This window comes from Aptenodytes patagonicus, chromosome 7 (assembly GCF_965638725.1).
Source record: "Aptenodytes patagonicus chromosome 7, bAptPat1.pri.cur, whole genome shotgun sequence".
Lineage (NCBI taxonomy): Eukaryota > Metazoa > Chordata > Aves > Sphenisciformes > Spheniscidae > Aptenodytes > Aptenodytes patagonicus.
Genome location: NC_134955.1, coordinates 2,232,068 through 2,252,895, shown reverse-complemented (window position 1 = coordinate 2,252,895; position 20,828 = coordinate 2,232,068). Strand labels below are relative to the sequence as shown.

At 49.9% G+C, this 20,828-nt stretch overlaps 1 protein-coding gene and 1 long non-coding RNA gene across 5 annotated transcripts; both read right to left on the bottom strand.

Annotated features, from left to right (window-relative positions):
* Window positions 1–240: 240 nt before the first annotated feature.
* On the bottom strand, window positions 241–5,058 carry FTH1 (ferritin heavy chain 1). The gene is made up of 4 exons (XM_076343730.1): window positions 4,808–5,058; window positions 2,661–2,807; window positions 1,578–1,703; window positions 241–580 (listed from the first exon to the last, which is right to left on the bottom strand). The coding sequence occupies exons 1-4, from the start codon at window positions 4,916–4,918 to the stop codon at window positions 416–418; spliced, it is 549 nt and encodes a 182-aa protein (XP_076199845.1). The 5' UTR covers window positions 4,919–5,058; the 3' UTR covers window positions 241–415.
* A 533-nt stretch (window positions 5,059–5,591) lies between these two features.
* LOC143163072 (uncharacterized) lies at window positions 5,592–17,640 on the bottom strand. 4 transcript variants are annotated; one of them, XR_012995833.1, is made up of 7 exons: window positions 17,462–17,555; window positions 13,791–13,846; window positions 11,326–11,460; window positions 9,905–9,961; window positions 6,242–6,307; window positions 6,010–6,142; window positions 5,592–5,874 (listed from the first exon to the last, which is right to left on the bottom strand). It is a non-coding gene; the product is annotated as an uncharacterized LOC143163072 (long non-coding RNA). The 4 variants fall into 4 exon arrangements; XR_012995832.1 differs by lacking the exons at window positions 13,791–13,846; window positions 17,462–17,555 and adding an exon at window positions 17,567–17,640; XR_012995834.1 differs by lacking the exon at window positions 13,791–13,846.
* Window positions 17,641–20,828: the final 3,188 nt, after the last annotated feature.

Here is a 20,828-nt window from a genome sequence, read left to right as displayed (position 1 = left end):
CAGCAACAGCTTCGGTGGCAAAGGCATTTAAAACACAACTTTAGTCACTGAGCAATTCCTGCAATGGATCCCACTGAATTGGAAAAAAAGTCATTTTTATAAAAGCGCTAAGTAAACCTCATCCCTCTAATATATTCCTTCATCCATGCCCAACTTAAGACGACCGTCACAACACAGACTATGGAGCACAATCCTGCAAGTACAGGCCTCTCGCTCCCAAGAGAAACAGAAAAAGCCAGCTTGAACCAAGTCACTTTATTGGATGGAGGGCAACACACAAAACACAAGAGAAAAGAGGGGTGATATTTGGTACAGAGTATGAGAACTGTTTATCTAAATAGCTGAAGATGCATGCATGGCTAGACAGTAAAGTAGGAGTCCCACTGAAACCCAGAGAGTGGCTCTTGGCAAGACTTCAGCTCTCATTGTCACTGTCCCCTAGGGTGTGCTTGTCAAAGAGGTACTCTGCCATGCCGTATTTTGGTGCCCCCATCTTCCGCAGGTTGGTCACATGGTCACCCAGCTCTTTGATGGATTTCACCTGTTCATCCAGGTAGTGAGTCTCAATGAAGTCACACAACTGAAAGGGAGACAAGAGAGTTTAAATGTAGGCCTGAACACAGCTTATCCTGCTGAAGCAGCATCTGAAATTCTACCAATCCTCTCTAGGGAAAAGATGCAAAACGATGATTTTAAAGCTGCAAAAGATACCCGAGAAGAAGCAGCCTTTAGTTTTGCCTCAGCAATGCCAGAACAAGACCAAAGTGAGGCACACTTGCTCCAGAACTGCAGTACAAAGTCAGCTCATTAAGTCCCCCCCTCTTCCTCACTACAAGCAGCAACAGGCACATTTCTGAACACATTTAGAAGCCCCCCACTGCACAGCACTTGAATTCATGACCATGAGGATTTACACCTGTAGAATGGTCCAGCTATGTTGTTTCTTTTACAAAAAAGTCCCTCTAACTTATGCAGGACACCCCCAAGAGTACTTTGATTCAGACACACACTAATCTCTTCCTGATACTAAGAAACCTCAATCCAGCCTTGCCAATAACTTCCACCTGTGAAGAAACCTGTGTTTTCAGACACTGTGTTCTGAAGTGTCAGGGCTTTTAACATTCAGAAGAAGCGACTCCAAAACGTTACGACAAAAAGCCTTACAGGCACCCATTGGTTTAAAGCAAGAACTCATCCCCCACAGAAACAAGCCTTCTCCATAGAGATTAATAAATTTCTTCTCTTCAAAATGCTGTTCACGAGTGCTCTCTGTTCCCAAGAGCAACAGAAGGGTTTGAACAAAGCAATGCACCCACTGTTCTGTAAGGCAGGCCTCAGCCACCCTAACATGCTGCAACTGGTCCTCCTGGAAAAAGACGGCAATATCCCTACCAAAGAGCTAAGGTACAGGCTGACACCTGGGCCCTTCCCTTTGGAAGGGCTGCACCACTAGTTCACACCCTTTTTTCACCTTTAGTAATGTCAGGGGGACACAACTCGCCCCCAAACCCACACAATTAGACACATACAAGTCCCCTCATTGCACAGCTACGTTCTCAGCTTCAGCATCCACTTACGTGTGGGTCATTCTTTTCAGTTGCCAATTTGTGCAGTTCTAACAGTGACTGGTTCACATTCTTCTCCAGGTGCAGGGCACACTCCATTGCAGTCAGTCCATTCTCCCAGTCATCACGATCTGGCTTCTAGAAGGGGAAAGCACATGACCGTATTTTCTGTAAGTACCCACAGACCATTAGGGATCAAAGTCTTTTAATTTGGCACGCACACAGCACAGACTCTGAACAGAACTGAATGCACGTTCCAAGTCCCAGACCTGTCCCCATTCCCTAGGTTCTCCTCATGTTATGTTCTCTGAGCTCTCGTAGGCAAGACAGCTAACAGAGCTAGTCTTCCTCCTCCCATTATAACCTAACGGCTTAAACATCCGCCTATCTAAGTAGGTAATGGGCACAATCTCAGAAATGAAGCCGTTAAGACACCAGTACAGGCAAGTCTAGTCTTCAGCTCAGAACTGCCTCGTATAGAGTCTAGTGTTTACAAGTACTCAGACTTACTAGTAAGCAGGGGAATTCTTCTCAAGTGCCCATCGCTTACTTTGCCTTTTCCGCATGAAGAGCTGTCTTGCGTTAAACTGGCCCTATGACGTTGCTCACTTTCTGCTGTTCCAAATAATCTAATTAAAGCGACTTCATGAAAACAGTGCTATGAAATCTTGCAGTGAGCCGTAACAAGCAATTGAAAACTTGAGATTTCATATTCCCGTGGCAAGCGAGGCAAGAGTTCTCTACAAAACAGTGCAGAGAACAGAGAAGGGTCTTGCCATTAAATTTAAGGTAGATGAACCAGTTGTGTTCTAGTTACCCTCACACCACAGCAAACCACCTAGGGCTAGGCATCCTCTTCTTACACGGGAAGTACTTGTTGTTAGCCAATCCACATAATATCAAATTACTACACATCTCTAGATTTTGGGCTGAGTGCCATGCACAGGTCACAGCAACGCGGTATGCTTATCTACTGTCAGCTGCTGCTCCTTCTGGGAGAGAACCAACAGGGAAAATTCCTCCCCTTCCAGCCTGGAGACAGACCACAAGTCTAGTTCTGCATTAGACAGGACAACCCGTAGCTCCACTCCTCACCTTGATGTCCTGCAAGAAGATGCGTCCGCCCCTCTGATTTTGTAGCTTCATCAGTTTCTCAGCATGCTCACGTTCCTCATGGGACTGATGCAGGAAATACTTGGCAAAGTTTTTCAGAGCCACATCATCCCGGTCAAAATAGTAGGACTGAAAAATAACAGTTCATATGCTCAAAACCCCAAGCCTCACTCCAGCAGCCACACAAAGCCAAGTCCGTACTGTGACTTCAGATATGTCTCCTATCAGCCCTACTTCAAGATGGCTGGAGTCCAAGCTAAGGCTAGCAGTAGCAATGATGACAGCAAGGCAGCATTGGCAAAACTCTTCCCTTAGCAAGTTACATTTTCCTGACTAGGATTAAATTTTAACCTGTATCCCTACCATGAACACCAGGGACACAAATAAGTGGTATTTGTGGTTCAGTTCTGAACCCACACCCCACAAAGATACCTGTTCTTCTGAGCACCATTCAAATGCCTTAAACACAGCAGACTTGAAAAGCCTTTTTCAAGAAGGAGAAATCTTTCCTGCTCCCTTTTTTTGCCTGAGTTTGTTTACAGCAATCACGAGTCAAGGTTCTAACTTCCACTGCCCGTTACGGGTGGCCAAGAACTTTAACGTAATTCTGCAACAAAGCTCCCATGCTTCACTAGGCTTATCAGAGATTAGACTAAGAAGTACACTTTCTACTTCTGGGGGAAAAAAGTTAGTATCACATTTAAAAAACAAAAGATGAATATGTATTTTAGTTCAATTTAACAGCAAATACAAGATCATCTTTTTTTGAAAGCCCAAAAAACTGTAACAGCAGTTAGAAGCCATCACACAGCTTGTTTGTTCTTTGGTCAGGGCCATTAGGCAGGATTCAATAGAAAGCTTTGTGTCAACTGCCAGTTATTTACCACACAAACTACTCCAGAATTCTCTGCTCTTAAACCAGCAGCTTGGAGGTTCAAGGCAAGACACTGGTGCTTGTGTACCACTATCATCCACGAACTTAATAACATTTAGCTCGTAGCCGAGGTTCAGACCTTCACAGTAACACAGAAGCAAGCTGTAAAGTTCTGCACCCACATGCCACAACATACCGCAGTGTCACTAGAACGTCTCAAGTTACCTGCACGTTTAAAGCACCAAGATTGCAGCACAGAGGTCAGAGCTGCTGTTTGGACCAAAGTTACTCATCTCGGCTATGGCTAAAATGGGAGCCTCAGGCCAAGCGAGACATGTAAGCACAGCGCCAAGGAAACCACGGATTCCTACCGATTCACTTCAAAAAAAACTATGAACGAAAAAACCTCGCCTCGGAGACAAGAACGCCTGTGGGAAAGGTGCCAATCGCTTCGTTAGTCAACTCCTGCTATCCAGCCCAGCCCCGAGGGCAGAGCCGCTTGGAAGCTGCTGAGCTGTGCTGATAACGAGTCCGCCAAGGGCAACGGACAGAGAGCGGTTAACGTGTAACTGAAGTTCGCCACCAAGATAAAGGCCTCACCTACAGAAAACAAGCGGCCGCCCCACCCCCCGGGGAAGGCTGAGAACGCCCCAGAGGCAGGGGGGGAGAAGGAGGAGGAGCGCGGCTGCGCCCGCAGGCACCGCCCGGCACTCGGGAACCCCGCGCCGCGCCGCCCTGCCCGCGCCCCCTCCCCGCAAGGCGGTCAGGCAGCTCGGCCGCCGTGCGCGGAGAGCCCAGGCCGGTCCCTCGCGCGGAGCTCGTACGGCAGAGCGGGCAGCGCCAGCGGGTTCCCAACCCTGTGGGGAGCGCACGGGGGACGGCCAGCCCCACAGCCCCGGCTGCGCCTCTACCCCTCGCAAGATCCTTCCCTCACACCACAACCCAGCCGCCATACCCTCCCTCCCTCCCCCTTCCTCGGGCAGGCCTCACGCAGGAGGTGCGACGCTTTTTCCCACACCCCGGCAGGGCCCAAACACAGCGCGGGCCCGGATCCCTCCTCAGGGGAGAGGCCACACCGGGTGGGCCTAACCCCCCCGCCCCTACCTGAACACTGGCGTTCCCGGGTAGGCCCGAAGGGCCTTCCCTTCCCCCCTGGCAGGCCCCACGCCTCTCCTCTCTTTATCCCCGCATACAGGCTCCACGCCGGGCAAGCTCACGAAGGGGCCCCTCCATCCCCCCCCACCGGGCCGCTCACCATGCTGAGGTACACATAGGAGGCGTAGAGCTCCAGGTTGATCTGGCGGTTGATGGCGGCTTCGCAGTCCTGGTGGTAGTTCTGGCGCACCTGCGAAGGGGGCGCTGCCATGGCGCTGCCTTAAGGGGTCAGTCGGTGGGTGCGGCGGCGGGGGTGAAGGGGGTGGTGGCGGGGGCAGCGGGCCCGAGCGCGGCCGGTTCCGTCCAAGCACTGTTGACGCAGGAACCCGCTCCGCTCAGCCGCGCCGACGCGCTCTGGCCGGCGGCCGCCCCGCGCCGGCCCTTTTATAGTGCCGCAGCCTCGCCGCGCGCGGCCCCGCCCCCCTCCCCACCCGACGCGCGCAGCGCGGGGCGCCAGCGCGGAGGGGCGGCGCCTTCCGCCGCGCTTCTGCTGGCCCAGCGTGACTCAGCACCTCCCCCGACGGCGCGTGCCTCGACGACCACCTCCTCCGCTCCGCCCCGCGGGGGCGGGGCCCCCGCCCGCCCCGCCCCCTCCCCGAAGCGACGGCCGCTGGGCGGGAAGGCATGAGGGGCCTGGCCTTCCCCCCCCACCCCCCCGGCGCCATCTTCCCTGGCCTCCCACCCCAAAACTGTCAAGCCCCCCACGCCCGGGTTTAGCCGAGCCCCCGTCCCAGCCTAAACCTGGAGGCCGGGGGTGTCTCTCTGCCAGAGCGCGGGGCTCCCGACCCCGCAGGAAGGGAGCAGGCCTCGGGCAAAGGCCCGGCCAGCCCTGAGGCAGAAACGCGCTCGTTTGCCGAGGAAAAACAGCGCAGAGCTTTTAAACCTTGACAGTAAACGGTCGAGCTGCTTCATTAACACAGCGCTGGGAAGGAAGGAATTCATGGCATGGTGGATGGGTTTTTTTTTTTCTCCTTTCACTTCTCCTGAAAGCGATAATTGGGACTGGAAACCAGTGTAAAAGCTCGGCCGGGTGTCGATGGCAGCGGCGAGCTCTGGCTTGCCACCCCAGTAAAACAGCGGGTGACACAGTGGCGAGACCCCGTGAGTTTTCAGACCTCCTCCTTTCAGTGACCAGGCCCTCCTTTGGATACTGCCTTGGAAATGCTCCTAAGAATCATAGAATCATAGAATCATTGAGGTTGGAAAAGACCTCTAAGATCATCGAGTCCAACCGTCGACCCAACACCACCATGCCCACTAAACCATGTCCCTAAGCGCCTCATCTACTCGTCTTTTAAATACCTCCAGGGATGGGGACTCCACCACTTCCCTGGGCAGCCTGGTCCAATGTTTCACCACTCTTTCAGTAAAGACATTTTTCCTTATATCCAATCTAAACCTCCCCTGGCGCAACTTGAGGCCATTTCCTCTCGTCCTAAAAAGAAATGCAAGAAACAATCAAATAAAGGTGAAAATCCTTGGTTAGCCTGATGAGCCAACCAAGCGAGAACGAACAAACACAGCTGAACGGTACCATCACTCTTCAAAGTTGCTCCAAGTTATCAGCGGGCACCTGCAGCTCTTGGTGTTTGCTGATGGCCTGGGGAAGGAAGCACGCCGGGTGTTAGCACCAGTGATGACTAAAGGCACCGTACACAAGAAAGCTGGTGAGAAACTAACATTTCTTGCCCTCAGATGTTCGATTTGCTTGTGAGGTTTAAGATAGGAGCCTATAGCCAGCTCAAACATAATGCTGAATGATAAAGCGGTAATTCAGAAATGAACGGTCAAACAAAAAAAATGAGCCTTCTGATAATGATATGATTATTTCAGCTGCTCTTAGTACTACCACAGGCATTCGGTTTGTGCAGTCATTTATTTTCAATAAACATTGGATTCTTCCTGGTTTCTGAAATTTTAAGCAGATTATAAGTGCAACCTTGAGGGCTAGAAACGCCCTACTTAAACTGAGATCATCCCGTAACATCAAGCTTGCAAAATCTTGGCTCTTACTAAGACAATGTTAAATTCATCAGAAACATTAGAAGTTACTGAGCTGTAAACTCGGATTAAATCAATTTTCCTCTAACCAGTTCTTTCTACGAAGTTTTATTCGGTCTTCGAAGCTTCCCAGCAATGTGTGATTTCCCATGCGTGACTGCATAGGTCTGTGTGTGTAAAGGGCAGCGCCAAGGCCTGTGTCAGCACAACGGCACTTTTAGAGACACTCTGAACGCCTGAAGGAAACAGGCAGCCTACGGCTTCCTCCGTTTTACTGTTTTCTGTTGCTTCTGTCAGTTAACCATCAGAAGAAATTAAGATCTGTAAGTTAATGTGGGTCGTACCTATTGCTTCAGCAGGCTGCCAGGTACATTTGAAATCTCCTGTTCCCCTCCCACACAAATGTTTATGTTAAAAAAAAAGTTGTAACTGCTGGGCGGACTTGCATTACTGTTTTCACACTGTAGTATTTTCAGCAGCTTGCAGGTACCTCAAACAAGCCTTGCGTTTGGCTGAAGAGGCTTGTCAAAAGTTAGGAGTTGTCCTCCTGAAGCACAGACTCATGTATAACCGGACACTCGATATTGGCAGTTCATCGGAGAGCATGTTTCGCTGCTTCAGAAAGACTAACCTTGAACCTACAAAACACTAAACCATTTCTTTTACGTGATGTTTGCTGTTCGTGCTCTCTTTCCGCCTAACCTTTTTGCCTGTGACTGACAAAGGCACACTTGGAACTATCAGAAGAAAGTTGCCCAGCAGCTTATAGATTGCAAGCTATTCCTGTTCATTTTTTCCAATCCTCATTACATCATTTCATGAAAAGGCTGTGCAACAGCACAGCTGGCAAGCAATTGAGCAAAAAGTCCATTAATAGTAGGAATATTTCCTCTGTAGTTTGGATAGTCTGCGCCACCCACGATTAAATGTCAGTAAGATTAGGGAAGTCCTACATTCTGCTTTCTGGATCACTTGCAATTTGCACAACACACATTATCTTCAATGACAGCAGATTTATGTGGCCAGAATAGGGGACACTGCGTTGCACAGCCATGTGTCATGGTATCTTGGTGACCAACGTGAAGAGTGTTTAGCACTCAGGTCTTACAAGAGTTTAGGTTCAGCTATACCCAGACCTTTTCTGTTGGCTGTGCAACTGACTCTCTCAAACTACTGTCACGTTGTGTTTTAATTTTGACTTTATTTCATATTGTTTTCCTATGGCTTGGGTTAAGCCTTCTTTTATCTTGTGCCGTTCTTCCTGAAGAATGCATTTACAAGCATTCTCAGGAAGAAGCCTGCTAAAAACATTAACATAGTCAGGCTGGACTTCCCATCACGACATTCACATTCAGTAATTGCAAGCTCATTTTTTGCATCTGGCAATGCTTCGCGCGCTACTTTCTATCATATTATTTTCAGTAGCTGATAGTTAACTGCACGCCTGACCATTATTCATTAAGCTATTAGAATTAGAGGGGAGACCCTGGCCTTTCTCATTCAAATCCAGTAGATTAAAGATGTCGGTGTATGCAGGGAAAAGAGCCTGGTAATCCAAATTACTTCTTCCAGTACGCTTTTACACACAAACATCACAGCTGCCCAGGGACTGATCCATCCTCTCGGCAGAGTGCATGCGCAGTGTTACTTTGAATTCACGTCGGCTCTCAGCTGCTTCGTTGGTCTGAAGTAGAGGCATGCTTCGTGCTGCCCACAGGGAAAAGTCAATGTATTGTCTGCCTACATAGGCTTCAGATTGTTGAAGACAATCTCTGTTTTCCCTTGGACGAGATCCCGTCGGAAACAATGGAGCAAGCTCTCTTGTTTACAGCTTAGCTATTATACACAGAGCACAGACGCGAACATCAGCCAATTTAGGGACAGTAATGCTTAGCTTCCTCGTTATGACAGCTGGCGAGGACAATTTAAGTGTGCAAAAATAAGCTAAGCTTTTTTGATGAATGTTTCCAAATATATATACAGAAGACAATTAAGTCAGAGAACTGGTGGACCTAGATGCAGAAAAATCCACCAAGGCTCCGCTTGCACACACCTCAGAGCATCTCAGCAGGGCGGCACACATCGTGTGTGCACACGCATGCATGCATCTGTCTGTCCGTCTGAGGCAGTCCCAGCCTGGGCCAAGGGTAAGTAGCTGTTAGTTTGGGAGCCCGGAGGGGAGTTTTAAGAGGGCATGACACATGGTTACCGCAAGTTTGCGCGGACAGGGCCATGCATAGCATCATGCGGCAAGAGCATTTGAGGTTGGCAAAGACTTCGCGTAGGGTAAGGCCTAGGGTATGCTATTAAAAAAAAGGGAACGTTTCCATGACTCTTACACCCACTTTAATATCATTCATACTGACTCTACCTGTGCCCTTCTTGTGCACGATCTTTCCAAATGATGGCAGTGATCTTACTGTGGGCTGAAAACGTGACTTTTAAACAGATACTGGACAATATTTGCACAACGTAAATTCTGAGCTTGTAAAAACAGAAGCCAGATTTTTGTTGATACAGTCCCTGAACACAAACTTAGCATGTGACTTAGGCATCCAGTTAGACCTTCAGCGAGAGGGCTCCCTTGATGTGAGCACAGAGCTCACTGTAGTTGGACAAGCCAGAATATCCAGGAATACACAATGTTTCATTTATCATCTGTAGAAACGGTTCCCCCCTAGCTTTAAAATGCTTGCTTTTTGCCATGCTAGTTTAATGGCTAGAATAAATAACAGAAAAAAGCAACAACTGTTCCAAATCCAGTGAGCACGAGAGAGCTGAATATGCCTCCAATATTACATCAACAAAAATACAGTAACCTTTTTTCAAAGCTCAAAGTCCTGTAAATAAGATAAACTGTGCATCCAGTCAAATATTTGTTATGGAGAACTTCCATTCCACCCACAAACTTCAGTGCAATTCAGCTCACAGACCTTATGTAAACACAAAAGCAACCCTAAACTTGGCTCCAAGGCTGATCATGTGTCTGGAAATTTGACACTGACCTCAACTGTGAGTTTTGAAAGCTGTTTACCAAAAACATCTGGGCTCCACTTGTTCTGTAAGATATCCTAAAAATGGAATCGTGATTAACTGGAAACATTGTGCAAATTTTTCAGTCATTTCTTTTAGGTGCCCAAATTTCTACATGTGGGAACCCCAGGTTTTGGGCAACAGGTTTTCACTGAGTACTTACGGCACAGAATGCAAATCACGGGGTTATGCAGAACGGCTAGTTCCTGGAAACACAGTCCTAAGACAGAAAGACAAAGGACATTTGAAGTTACTCTAGGAAATTTCCTTGGGAGACGACTGAACAGTAAGCTGTTCTGCTATAGGAAAAAAGTCCCAAAGACAAAATAAACTCTAACAGTCTGTCCTACAGGGTTTTGTAGAAAAGTAATATAAAACCTGTTTTAGACAGACAAACATTTTCTAAGTTTTGTTACAGGTTTTTTCTCTCTCTTGGAACATTTTTGCACACAGTCGGTCTAAACAAAATGCCTGAGATTACAATTCTCTAATTTGTTCAAAATACCCTTTGTCCTGCTTTTGGCAGGGACAGAGTTAATTTCCTTCCTAGTAGCTGGTCCAGTGCTGTGGTTTGGATTTAGGAGGAGAACAATGTTGATAACACACCCATGTTTTAGTTGTTGCTAATTAGTGCTTACACTAGTCAAGGACTTTTCAGCTCCCCACGCTCTACCGACTGAGAAGGCTGGGGGTGCACAAGAAGCTGGGAGGGGGCACAGCCAAACTGGCCACAGGGACATTCCACACCATGTGCCGTGGTGCTCAGTACAGAAACTGGGGAAAGCTGGCCGGGGGGGCCGCTGCTCGGGGTCTGGCTGGGCATTGGTCGGCGGGTGGTGAGCAACTGCACTGTGCATCACTTGCTTTGTGTAGTATTATTATTTTATTTCAATTATTAAACTGTTTTGATCTCAACCCACGAGTTTCTCTCACTTCTACTCTTCCAATTCTCTCCCCCATCCCATTGAGGGGGGGACTGAGCGAGCAGCTGTGTGGTGCTCAGTTGCCGACTGAGGTTAAACCACGACACCCTTTTAATTTCATTTTTCTTCTTTGACATGCCTCTAAAAATGTGCTTAGAGGCAAGAGAGTGAGGAAGAGCAATGTTAATAATACAATAATTCTGTCTGCCCAGCATGGCCAGAAGCAGAATTTGTTGAATTTACTAGCATGTATCAGCCCCATTTAACCTAATTTCAAGACTGACTCCACTACCTGTGACTGAAAAGCTTTAGCTCTGATCCCAGTGACAGCCTGTGCACTAGCTGGACACACTGTAGCTTTCACAAGGCAGATTTGCCAAGTTGCAAAAGCCACAATTAGTTTAATGTTGATATTCCACCACAGGCCACAATCCACAGCATTTGCTGTACTGTCATCATCCTCTTGGAGTATGATCCACTTTTTTTCCCCCTCTCAGGTTTACAAAGGGTGGAGGGTGGGTATCATTCTCATTCCTTATTTCTGTTGTACTTAACTTTTTCCTCAAATACTGAAAAGCTGGGAAAAAACCACGCTTGCAAATAGAACCACCCAGCTAAAGTCAACAACCATAGGGAAATTTCTCAATACACCAAAAATCACCTCCTTCCTATGACGAATTCTCCTGCAAAACACTGGTAAGTATTGAAGCCTTCATGAGTGATCGGGCAGCTTTCATTCTGCGTAGGATACGCAGGCGAAATGTTCTTTTTTAAAGATGAGGTTTCATTTGGGAATCTGTCAAAGAGACAAACTTTAAACAGGTGTCTATCCCCTCTGTCCCTCAGGCTGTCGGCTGAGGCCATCAGTTAATTTTGTGAGGATGCACAACAGCGCGTCACAGGCACAGACGCTGGAGTTGGCACGCTAACAGCACTACGCCTGGCCCCACGTGCGACGCAGGGAGCCCGCGTGCTCCCAGCACAGTGCCGTAGCGCGTCCTAAGGTTATCAAGTGGCGGCACTGTACTTGGGTCAGCAAGAGGCAGAGGCTGGTGAGGGAAGGAAGGCAGCAGTACAGCAGCCTTTAAAAGCTTCCCTATCCCATGACTGCGCCCATAAACCAGGCTATCCATCTGCCAGTGCATGCTCATATTTGTAATTACTGCTCATCCCCGAGATGCCATTTTGACAGTTTGTGTAGCACCAGGTTGGAACAGACATTATACAGCATTAAGCCTTCCAGAGTAGGTGGTGTTTGCTTTTATATTTAGCCACCCAAAACGGGGCAGGCGGACAAATGCTTTCAAGCGTGATGAGAACAAGCTTTTACAGGGAGCTTGCAGTTAAACACCAGCTTAAAGAACATGCGCCAGCCTGATAAAAGCACCAGCTCCGCCCCAAAAACAAGCAGCGGCCCATGTCATGATCTCTCTCGGGCAGGACACGCTGATGGGGGGGGCGCCTCCAAACTGCTGTTGTTGAGCAGGTCTCTCCAGGAACTCATTTCATGGTTTATTTAGAGGAAGCGAAGATACTGGATCGTCTTAGTGGCTTAGAAGAACTGGAGGGATTTTCTCTATTGAGGCGAGGCATAGATTGGTAGAAAGTAGAAAGCAAGTAGAAAGCAGGAGTTTTCTGAGATTCTGTAGGAAAAGCTGGTGCCTGCTATGCTGTAAAGGGACACTGAAAATACCCATGCGGTTTATGCAGCTGCGATGCAGCCACAACTCCACAGGCTCCACACGCACACCCACTTGCACACCTTTCCTGCTGGGTGTTATTTCCTCCTAAGCCATGTCCGGCCCCTCGCCATCAGGGTAAAAATATTTAAAAGCAGTTCAAGAGGCTCAAGTTGGATCTGCTCCTACATGTGCTACCTGTGGAGCGGCCAGCTAGTGTTGAAGTGTGGAGTATTCGCCCCTGCAAAGTCACCTCTGGATGAGCTGGACACAGCTCCTTCCACAAGCCAGCAGCAGCTGGCGGGAAAGCGATCCACTGCTGCTTTCCCTGTGCCAGAACCGCTTCTGCCCCGCGTGCTGAACAAACTGGGCAAAAGGAGGGCCAAGACCTTAGAACCTGGTTCACCCTTTTCAAACTTAGTCCACCACAGCATTTGTGGGGGAAAAAAAAAAAACAATTAAACTGGACAGAGAGAGAAATAAAGTGGGGAAAATGGTCAGCAGGCTCTACTGGGGCAAGACCTGACCTTGATATTAATACATAGGATCGGATATGAGGACCATGTATAAGTCGTCGTCTTCAACTCAGCAGATGTTGGACCATGCCTGCAGATAGCAACATTTCAGCAACCACTAAAACAGTTGCAGAACAGGCCACCTGCTCCATGCTAGATAACACAGAAGGGCAGCTCCAGGAGTACGCGCTGCTACCGAAAGGAGTATATGAACTCCTTAGCAATCACATCGGGCTATTTCAGACTGTAGCACTAGCTGTGTTGGCAGATGCTCTGCTGAACCGACTAGGAAGAATCATTAAACCCAGGCAGACCGCTAGCCTCTTAAACCGTGGCCATCAGCTAATGTTGCCCTGTGGTTTTGGTCAGCACGCTGGAAAGATACTCCCACTAAAAGCTGTTATTGTCAGTCTCGTGTGGTAGCAAATGATGGCAGTCTGCAAGGCGCTCAGAATTTTCTAGGAGAGCAGCCAGCTTCATTTCAGGTTTAAGACAGCCGGAGGAATGCTCTGCCTGGTCTAAAGAATCAGTCCTTCCCTTCAGTTGCTCTGTTATGAGTAGGCTTGCTCAGTCATGCATGGCCACTGCCTAAAACCTGTCTAAATAGGCAGTGATGACCAAGGCTGAAACCAGTCAAATCAGGAACTTTCCAGTCTGACGAGAAAAAAAAAAAAAAAGATTTCCGCTCCACACTTACTTAGCACAGGCTGGACTCCTTGCCTTTCGTTTGATGCTCTTGGTTGCTTCTAAAAGCCATTGTGAAAGGGACACAACCCACAGGACAGCAGGAGGCTCAGAGTAAAGCTACACCGTGCAGCCGAAACATTCACACAGCTTGAGGCTGTCAAAAAGGGGAGACTGCATTCCTCACACATACACACCCAAACACACCTTATTTGCCTCTTTTCCCTGTCTCCAGCCACCCTGCTTACCCCACACTAGCTTCAGCGTTCATCAGGGCCTCTACAGGCCAGTTCAGCTCATGAACCTAGCAGAAACCAGAAGAGGAAAAATGAACCATTTTTGGCCTGTTTCCAGGGTCGGCTTGGCCGATGGATGGATCTGACAAGCTCCAGAATCGGGTGCAGGGTGGGAAGACAGCAGGTTGCTAGATCAGCTCAAGCTTTCAGGTTATGCCTTCATGCCGAGGTGGATGAGGGGTGCTGGCCAAGCTCCGTAGCAATGGGAAGCACAAGGTGGGGAGACAGAAGTGAATTGCTTCAAATGCCACAGCCAGATCCTTGAGAGCTAGTACACACCCTTCCTGAAAGCAGAGGGTGCTTCCTCACACCTGCCATGGCCAAGACGTTTGTTCCCAAAACTGCATGGGCTATAAATCCTGTGCCTAATTTGGTCCATGTAACTTCCTGTTTACACAGGCCCTCTGAATTTCTGCTGGCTGTCACGATCCCACCAGAACACCTCCACACATGAAATTAAAGTTTCCAGTGTGTGTGTGTGTGTGTGTGTGTGTGTGCAAGCCAAGAAAGGAAAAAAGCAACAGCAAAACGGGAGGCGACCACAGCCTTGTTCACAGGGGTCAGTCAGTGCAGGCCTGCGATATGCTCCGATGGCAGCGAGGCACTGAGCACACTGTGGGTTAGGACCTTCGGTGTCGCAGGGCAGACGGAGATGAGACACACCGAGGAGACAGCTCACAGGCAGCCATTCCTCCGATAGGGACTCATGCTGAAATGGCAAAGGCTGAACGCTTAGGATTTGGCCAAGATGCCAGGACACTAAGCAGTGAAGATGTTAAATCAGGCCCAAAAGGGAAGCGGCTGTAATGAGTTCTCTTACAAAGCATTTCTCCAGCCACGAGGTGCAGATTGAGCAACAGGCTGACGTCAGTTAAAAGAACAGGATGGTGGAGGGAGCAGCTCAGATGCTAAACCATGCGGACGTTACTTAGGACACCACGTAAAACATAATTTCTGATTGGGAGGAAAAATAAGCCAGAATTGCAGCATTGTTACTTAATCCAGGAAACTTTGTCAATAAAGTTCAGCTATATGAACTGCTTCAGCATGACCACGCAAAAAAGCTACCAGCCTTTTACTGGAATTCATAAGCGACTGCATCCCTAGCCGCAGCGAGGCTTAACTAGCAGTGAAGACTGCCTGACATTGGCAATTCCTGCTTCCTTCCCTGCCCCTAGAGCCTCACTATAGCAGAGCTTCCCTGGAGAAGATGCTGTGTCAAGGCCAGGTCCTTGCCCAGCAAGGACTATGCGCTCCAGCCCTTGCTCACTCATTATCCCCGAGTGCCTCGCTTTCGGAAGCAAGGGTCAAACGGATCTGCCATCAAACCTCGTGCTTATTTAACTCCCACTCTTATCACGCACCTCTTTGATCAGTCAGTTCAGATCCGCAGACAAGGAAAAGGCTGTCTCACTGCCCTGTTAAAAAACAATTTTGGATTTAAGATACCCAGTGAGCCAGACCTGCCTATATATACTTTGCCAGCAATTATGAGTGGTCTAAACAGTAGACAAGTGATATTTGCTGATCCTGCTGTTGAGCCGTAGAGTAGCATTAGGGAAGCGCACGAATCCCTGCAAAAGATCTCCACTATTTCTCTACCTTTGTTATTTGCCCGGAAGCTCACTTGTTATGAAAAGCCTGTGTTTACTCTCCGCTTTCTTCATCTTTTCATATACTTTGGAGCCACTAGGGCCTACTTCCCTCCCTGTAAATGGGAACATTTCAAGATGAACAGGGTGAACCGTGGTTGTCAGCCTAGTAAAGGAAAGAAGAACATCCACTTCCAGTGTTTTCTACTGAAAACCCTTCTCCTTTGCATCGTTAGCTTAGTCCTGCCTGCGAGGCCCGGTGTCATCACAAACTTCCTCGGGTGGGAAGGGTTCAATACCTTCTTGCTCTACTCTAGAGGCCAGAAAAACAGCTCGATCCAGAAGTGGCTCAGCACAGGAGAAAAGAGTACTTCCTAAACTACTTCAACCTAAACCGGCCCATAGCTGCATCACAGTAACACAACCGCACAGAGGCCTACGATAACAAAGCTGACAAACTAGGAAAAAAGCTGGAAATTGAGGGGACTGAAAAGGAAGAAGGAAGGGGGCTGAGAATCTGTCTGTTTCTACAGCCACATCCAGCATAAGAAACACCAGTGAGAGACTGCGGAACGGGAAGAGCAAGTGACACCACCATTACTTTAGATCAACTGGAAACTTTCTCTTCTTGTACTAAGTCCTTCAGAAGTGCCTTCTTCCAGAAACAATTGGTAGGAGACAGTTCTACCCCTTTCCATCGCCCCCAACCATACCCAGACCTCTTTTTGTTTCAGTCAGTTTCTGCTTTCCTCTTAAGTGGGAGTATCAGGATTGAGCAACAGCACCTACAAAAGCAACCAAACCCTAAGGGCTAGGAATTGGGAAGCAGATAGAATCTCTTCCTGACCAGCACATGACCTTTATTCATTTTCCTTCTTTAGAAGGAGATAGCATTTCATTTCCAGGCAACGTGTTTTGTCTGACGCCTGCAATAACCAAACTAAGAAAGGCACTATTCATTTGCCAACAGCAAATTCTAAAAAGCGTCTCTTTTCACCTTCGGAAACTAGCGGATTGTCCTTGCGTTATACCGTCAGTCAGGGGATATGTGAAAGTTTAGAGCACTTAGCTTTAATTTCAGACTTCAGTTGTCTTGCGAAGAATGCTGTCCTTTACAGCTCTTTCTAGGAAGACTTCAGAAACTTTGTTAACATTCCCATCTTGCTTACAGCACCAGGATTACAGTCAACAACTAGCACACTGAGAAGTCGGTCACAACTCCCAGCACCCCTCCTCCTCCCATTTCAACCCCTTCCCCCCAAAACGCAAAGGTTTAATAGAATCTGGGGGAGGGTGGAAGGACAGAAAGCTGCCAACTGCCAGTGGTGCCTTCCAGTATCATTACCATTTGCATAGCTAACACACTTGCTCAATCCCGTCATCGTAAGGCAAGAAAGCTCATTTCCCTGTAAGGAATTTCCACTTTGTTGGTCTTCATATACATTAGCTCTGCTTCCTCAAGCTGTACAACTGTGTCATAACTCATCTGAGTCTTCCTTCCCTTAGCAGAACCAATCTGAGTGACACTTTCACCTCATCTGCCTGCCTAAGGCTGCCTGTAACATCAGGGCATCTCCCTGCTCTCAAGCCTACACCAGCCTGTGACCCAGAGCTCCTCCAGCTCAGCGTGACCTCAGCTTGCCGTTACAGCAAGCAAGCGCACTCTGCCAGCCAGGGGGTCCAAAGCAAGTCACCAAACGCTCAGCTGTGAGAACCAGGCAGCCACATCATTACTCATACAAGCTTTAGGGCTCTGGTGTCTGTGTCAGTGCAGCTCCAGGGAGGAAGGAACCAATGGTAAATGAGAGAGGCGTGCTGGGTACAGCACTGAACTGCCCTTCTCCTCCCTCCAGCCCTGCTGCTCACCCCGCTCACCCCCGTGAGCAGCAGAGACACCTGAACCAGGAACCAGCACCCACCCCGCAGGCACCTCCTAACCCAACAGGGCCAGGAGCGAGAGGGACCAGGGCAGCCGTGCGAGGCAAGCGGGAACCACCCCGGGCACCGGGCCTTGTCCCACCCCTGCAGCACCTGGCCCCGTTACCAGCCCAGCCACCAGATCCGGACCGGACCGGCCTCCCTCCAGGCAACAGCGGAGTAGCTCAGGCCAGGCCTGGAGCCCGGGACGGAGCTTACACGGCGCCGTGGGGCCGAGGGGAAGGCGAGCGGGGGCCCCGGTGAGGCGAGGCCGGGCCGGGCCGGTGGAGCCCGCGGGGTCCCGCGCCTGCGCCGAGCCGCCACCCGGGGGAGCCCCGCTCTGCGCTGCCGCCGCGCGGGCCGCAGGGGGCGCTGCCGGCGGAGGGACTCCCAGCTGAGCCAATCAGGGGGCTTCGTGAGCGAGGCGGGCGGGGCGCATGCGCCGCTGCCCCGAAGCATGCTGGGAGATGTAGTCTCTGGCAGCGTGGCGGGAGCGCGGAGCGGAGGCCCCCCCACTACCGCTCTCAGCGGGGCCGCTCCCGGGGCCTGTGGGGAGCCCTCTGCGGTTCGGCGGGGTGCTGTCGACCGGCTGGGGCGGCTCGCGTATAGTTCCCTCCTCAGGGTCACTTGGGGGCCGGCAGGGTATTTTCCGGCATTCCCCCGTGCTGCCGCAGGCTGTGCGGGAGAGCTGGGCTGCCCGGGGACCGCGGCGGGGGTCCCGGGCCCTGCGGGGCCGGCCCAGTGTTGCCATGGGGATCAGGCCTCCGTGTCGTGGAGTGATGACGCCGTCGCAGCGCCGCCAAGCGGCGAGGCGGCGCGCGGCATGCTGGGAAATGTAGGCCGGGGAGGGGGGCGACCGCGTCGCGGGGAGCCTCTCCGGGGGGGAACGCGGCTTGTGGGTGTGCTGGTGCCCGACAGACCGCTGCCTGAGGCCGGGGGAAGAGGGCCGGGAGCAGCCCAGGCAGCCGCCAGCTCCTGGGCTGGGTTCTCCAAGTGCTCTGGGGTGAGGGGAGGGGGGGGGGCTCAGCAGCCGGCCCGCAGGCAGCCGGGCCCCGGGCTGCCCCGGGCTGAGGAGCCCGGCGAGGGGGACGCGGCCTGCACATCGCGGGGGCTGGTTGATGTGTATCAGTAGTGGCTACAAACGAACGGCAGCCAGGATTTAACGAGCTCCAGGGTAGACATTTGCGTGGTCGCTCCTCTGGTAGGACACGGAGGAGTCTCCACCGGCCAGGCAGGCCTCGGCCTCTGCCTCCTCCCCGGGGCAGAAGGGCACCATTGCCAAGCTGCCATCGTTCGCCACATCCAACACCAGGACACTGATGACACCGGTTCACAGATGACTGGCAGTAACAAGTGACAAGTAACAAGTGACAGGACGAGAGGAAACAGCCTCAAGTTGCGCCAGGGGAGGTTTAGATCGGATAGTAGGAAAAATTTCTTCACCAAAAGGGTTGTCAGGCATTGGAACAGGCTGCCCAGGGAAGCGGTGGAGTCACCGTCCCTGGAGGTATTTAAAAGATGTGTAGACGCGGTGCTGGGAGACATGGTTTAGTGGTGGATTTGGCAGTGCTAGGTTAACGGTTGGAGTCGATGATCTTAAGGGTCTTTTCCAACCTAAACGATTCCATGATTCTATGATTATTTCCCTGTTTTCATTCTCTTTGTGATTATAATAATTTCTGTGCTGGTATTCGTCCTTTTGATCCTGTGAGCTACTAGCAACTCCAGACTGAACAGTCTAGCTCTGCCTCTGATTGTACCGTAGCTTCCTACACACCATCGCACAGCTCTTTCCACAACCTGGTTTTCTCAGCAGCCTGAGCCAAGGTCACGCAGTTGGGCCATCTTAGAGTTGGACCTCGGGTTCCTGACACAGAGGGAGGTGAAAGCTGGGGAGAAGATGAAAGGGGGAGGGTTCCAGAGAGACGTTTACAATCTATAGGAGGAAGGTAAAGAGCAGTACGCTTGGCATATCTTCTTAATGGCAACTGCACCAAATACAACCGTACGTTGCAACTTCACAGAAGAGTTAAATTACGTCTTCAATTTTCTGTTGCTGACATTTGTACCTAACAGGCGCACACACACAATTTTCTTCCACTGAGGTTGCTAACCTAAGAAATTACCATTTTCACTGTTTACAAAAAGCCATGATTATCTATTTTTCGGTGGGGACATGTGAAAGAAGATGAAGAAACCCAGGGCCAAGTCAAGTTGGTCTTCAGGAGATAGAGTCATTAGGAATCATCGAATCACTTGGATTGGGAGGGGTCTGAGGGAGTCATCTAGCCTTGCCTGCCAGCGTCCCAGTGCTTTTCAGCTGAGCTGCTCCAACCAGTGGGTCCGCAACCCGTCTTGATGCTTGGGGGTTATTCTGGCTCAGGGACAGGACAGGGTGTTTTGTCTTCGCTGAACTTCAGGAGGTTCCTCTTGGCCCATTCCTCCAGCTCGTCAAGGGTGCCTCTGAAGACTAATCCTGCCTTCATGGCTATGAACTGCTTCCCCCCTCCAGTTTACCGTTACCTGCAGACTTGCTGAGGTGCCTTCTGCCCCTTGTGTTGGTAACTGATGATGCTGATGATCAGGATCGGCCCCAGTGTCGTTCCTTGAGTGATGTCGCCCATAATTGGCTGCCACTTGGACTTCAAGCAGTTGACTACCGCACTTGTACCTTGAAGGTCCTGCCCCTCATCTTTACCTTGCCCGCCTGGCAGGGGGGCAGCTGCCGTTCCCCATCTCCTTCACCACCGCTTTGTAGGAACAGGCTCCCAAGGGCCAAGAGGGAACACAGGAGCATTTCTTGGGCTTGCAAAGGATGGGATTAGGAAACCTGTAGTTTAGCTGCAGATTCGAGTGACGAGGAACGAGCAAGGGCAATTAGAAGGGCTTCTACAGACACCAGCAAGTGGAAAGCCAACAAAAAAAGGGTCCAGTGCTGACATGACAGGAGCCAAAGCAGAGGCCCACCGCACCCATGCTGTACCAGTGCATTACGCAGGATATAATTAATATTTGTTTATATTGAATCCAGACACCAGTGTACTACAAAAGCGTATCTTGACATCGGTGTACGTGTTTTGTAACACTGCTGATACCATAACCATCAACAAGCATTTCATAACACAATTAAGCAGAAATAATAAAGTAATTATGCCGTGAGAAGGGAGACAAGAGCTTGCGGTATAGAGGCAGAAACAGATTGTGGAAAAACATATGCAAGTAGTAAAATCTTCAAGGTAAGAAAACGGGATGAGAACAAGCATGAAAGATGTCTGGTGGGAGCAGAACAGGCAGGAAGGACGCCTGGTGAAACTTGAACGAGTCCAGTCCTAAAAATACCATAAACTGTATCGTGAGCAGATGAGATTCCTCTCTCTATAGAGGGTATGGCAGAGCTGGCTGCCAGACAAGGGAAGTCTTTTCTGCTGTACAAAAGCTTTTAGTTTTCCAAATTTAATACATACAATCACACCCATATATA

Excerpts from the sequence above, each read along its gene's own strand:
- FTH1 (XM_076343730.1), bottom strand. The coding sequence starts at position 4,918 with ATGGCAGCGCCCCCTTCGCAGGTGCGCCAGAACTACCACCAGGACTGC. Across the intron at positions 2,808-4,807 it reads CCTATGTGTACCTCAGCATG|TCCTACTATTTTGACCGGGA; the intron begins GTGAGCGGCCCG and ends GTTATTTTTCAG. Across the intron at positions 581-1,577 it reads CTGAAAAGAATGACCCACAC|TTGTGTGACTTCATTGAGAC; the intron begins GTAAGTGGATGC and ends TCTCCCTTTCAG.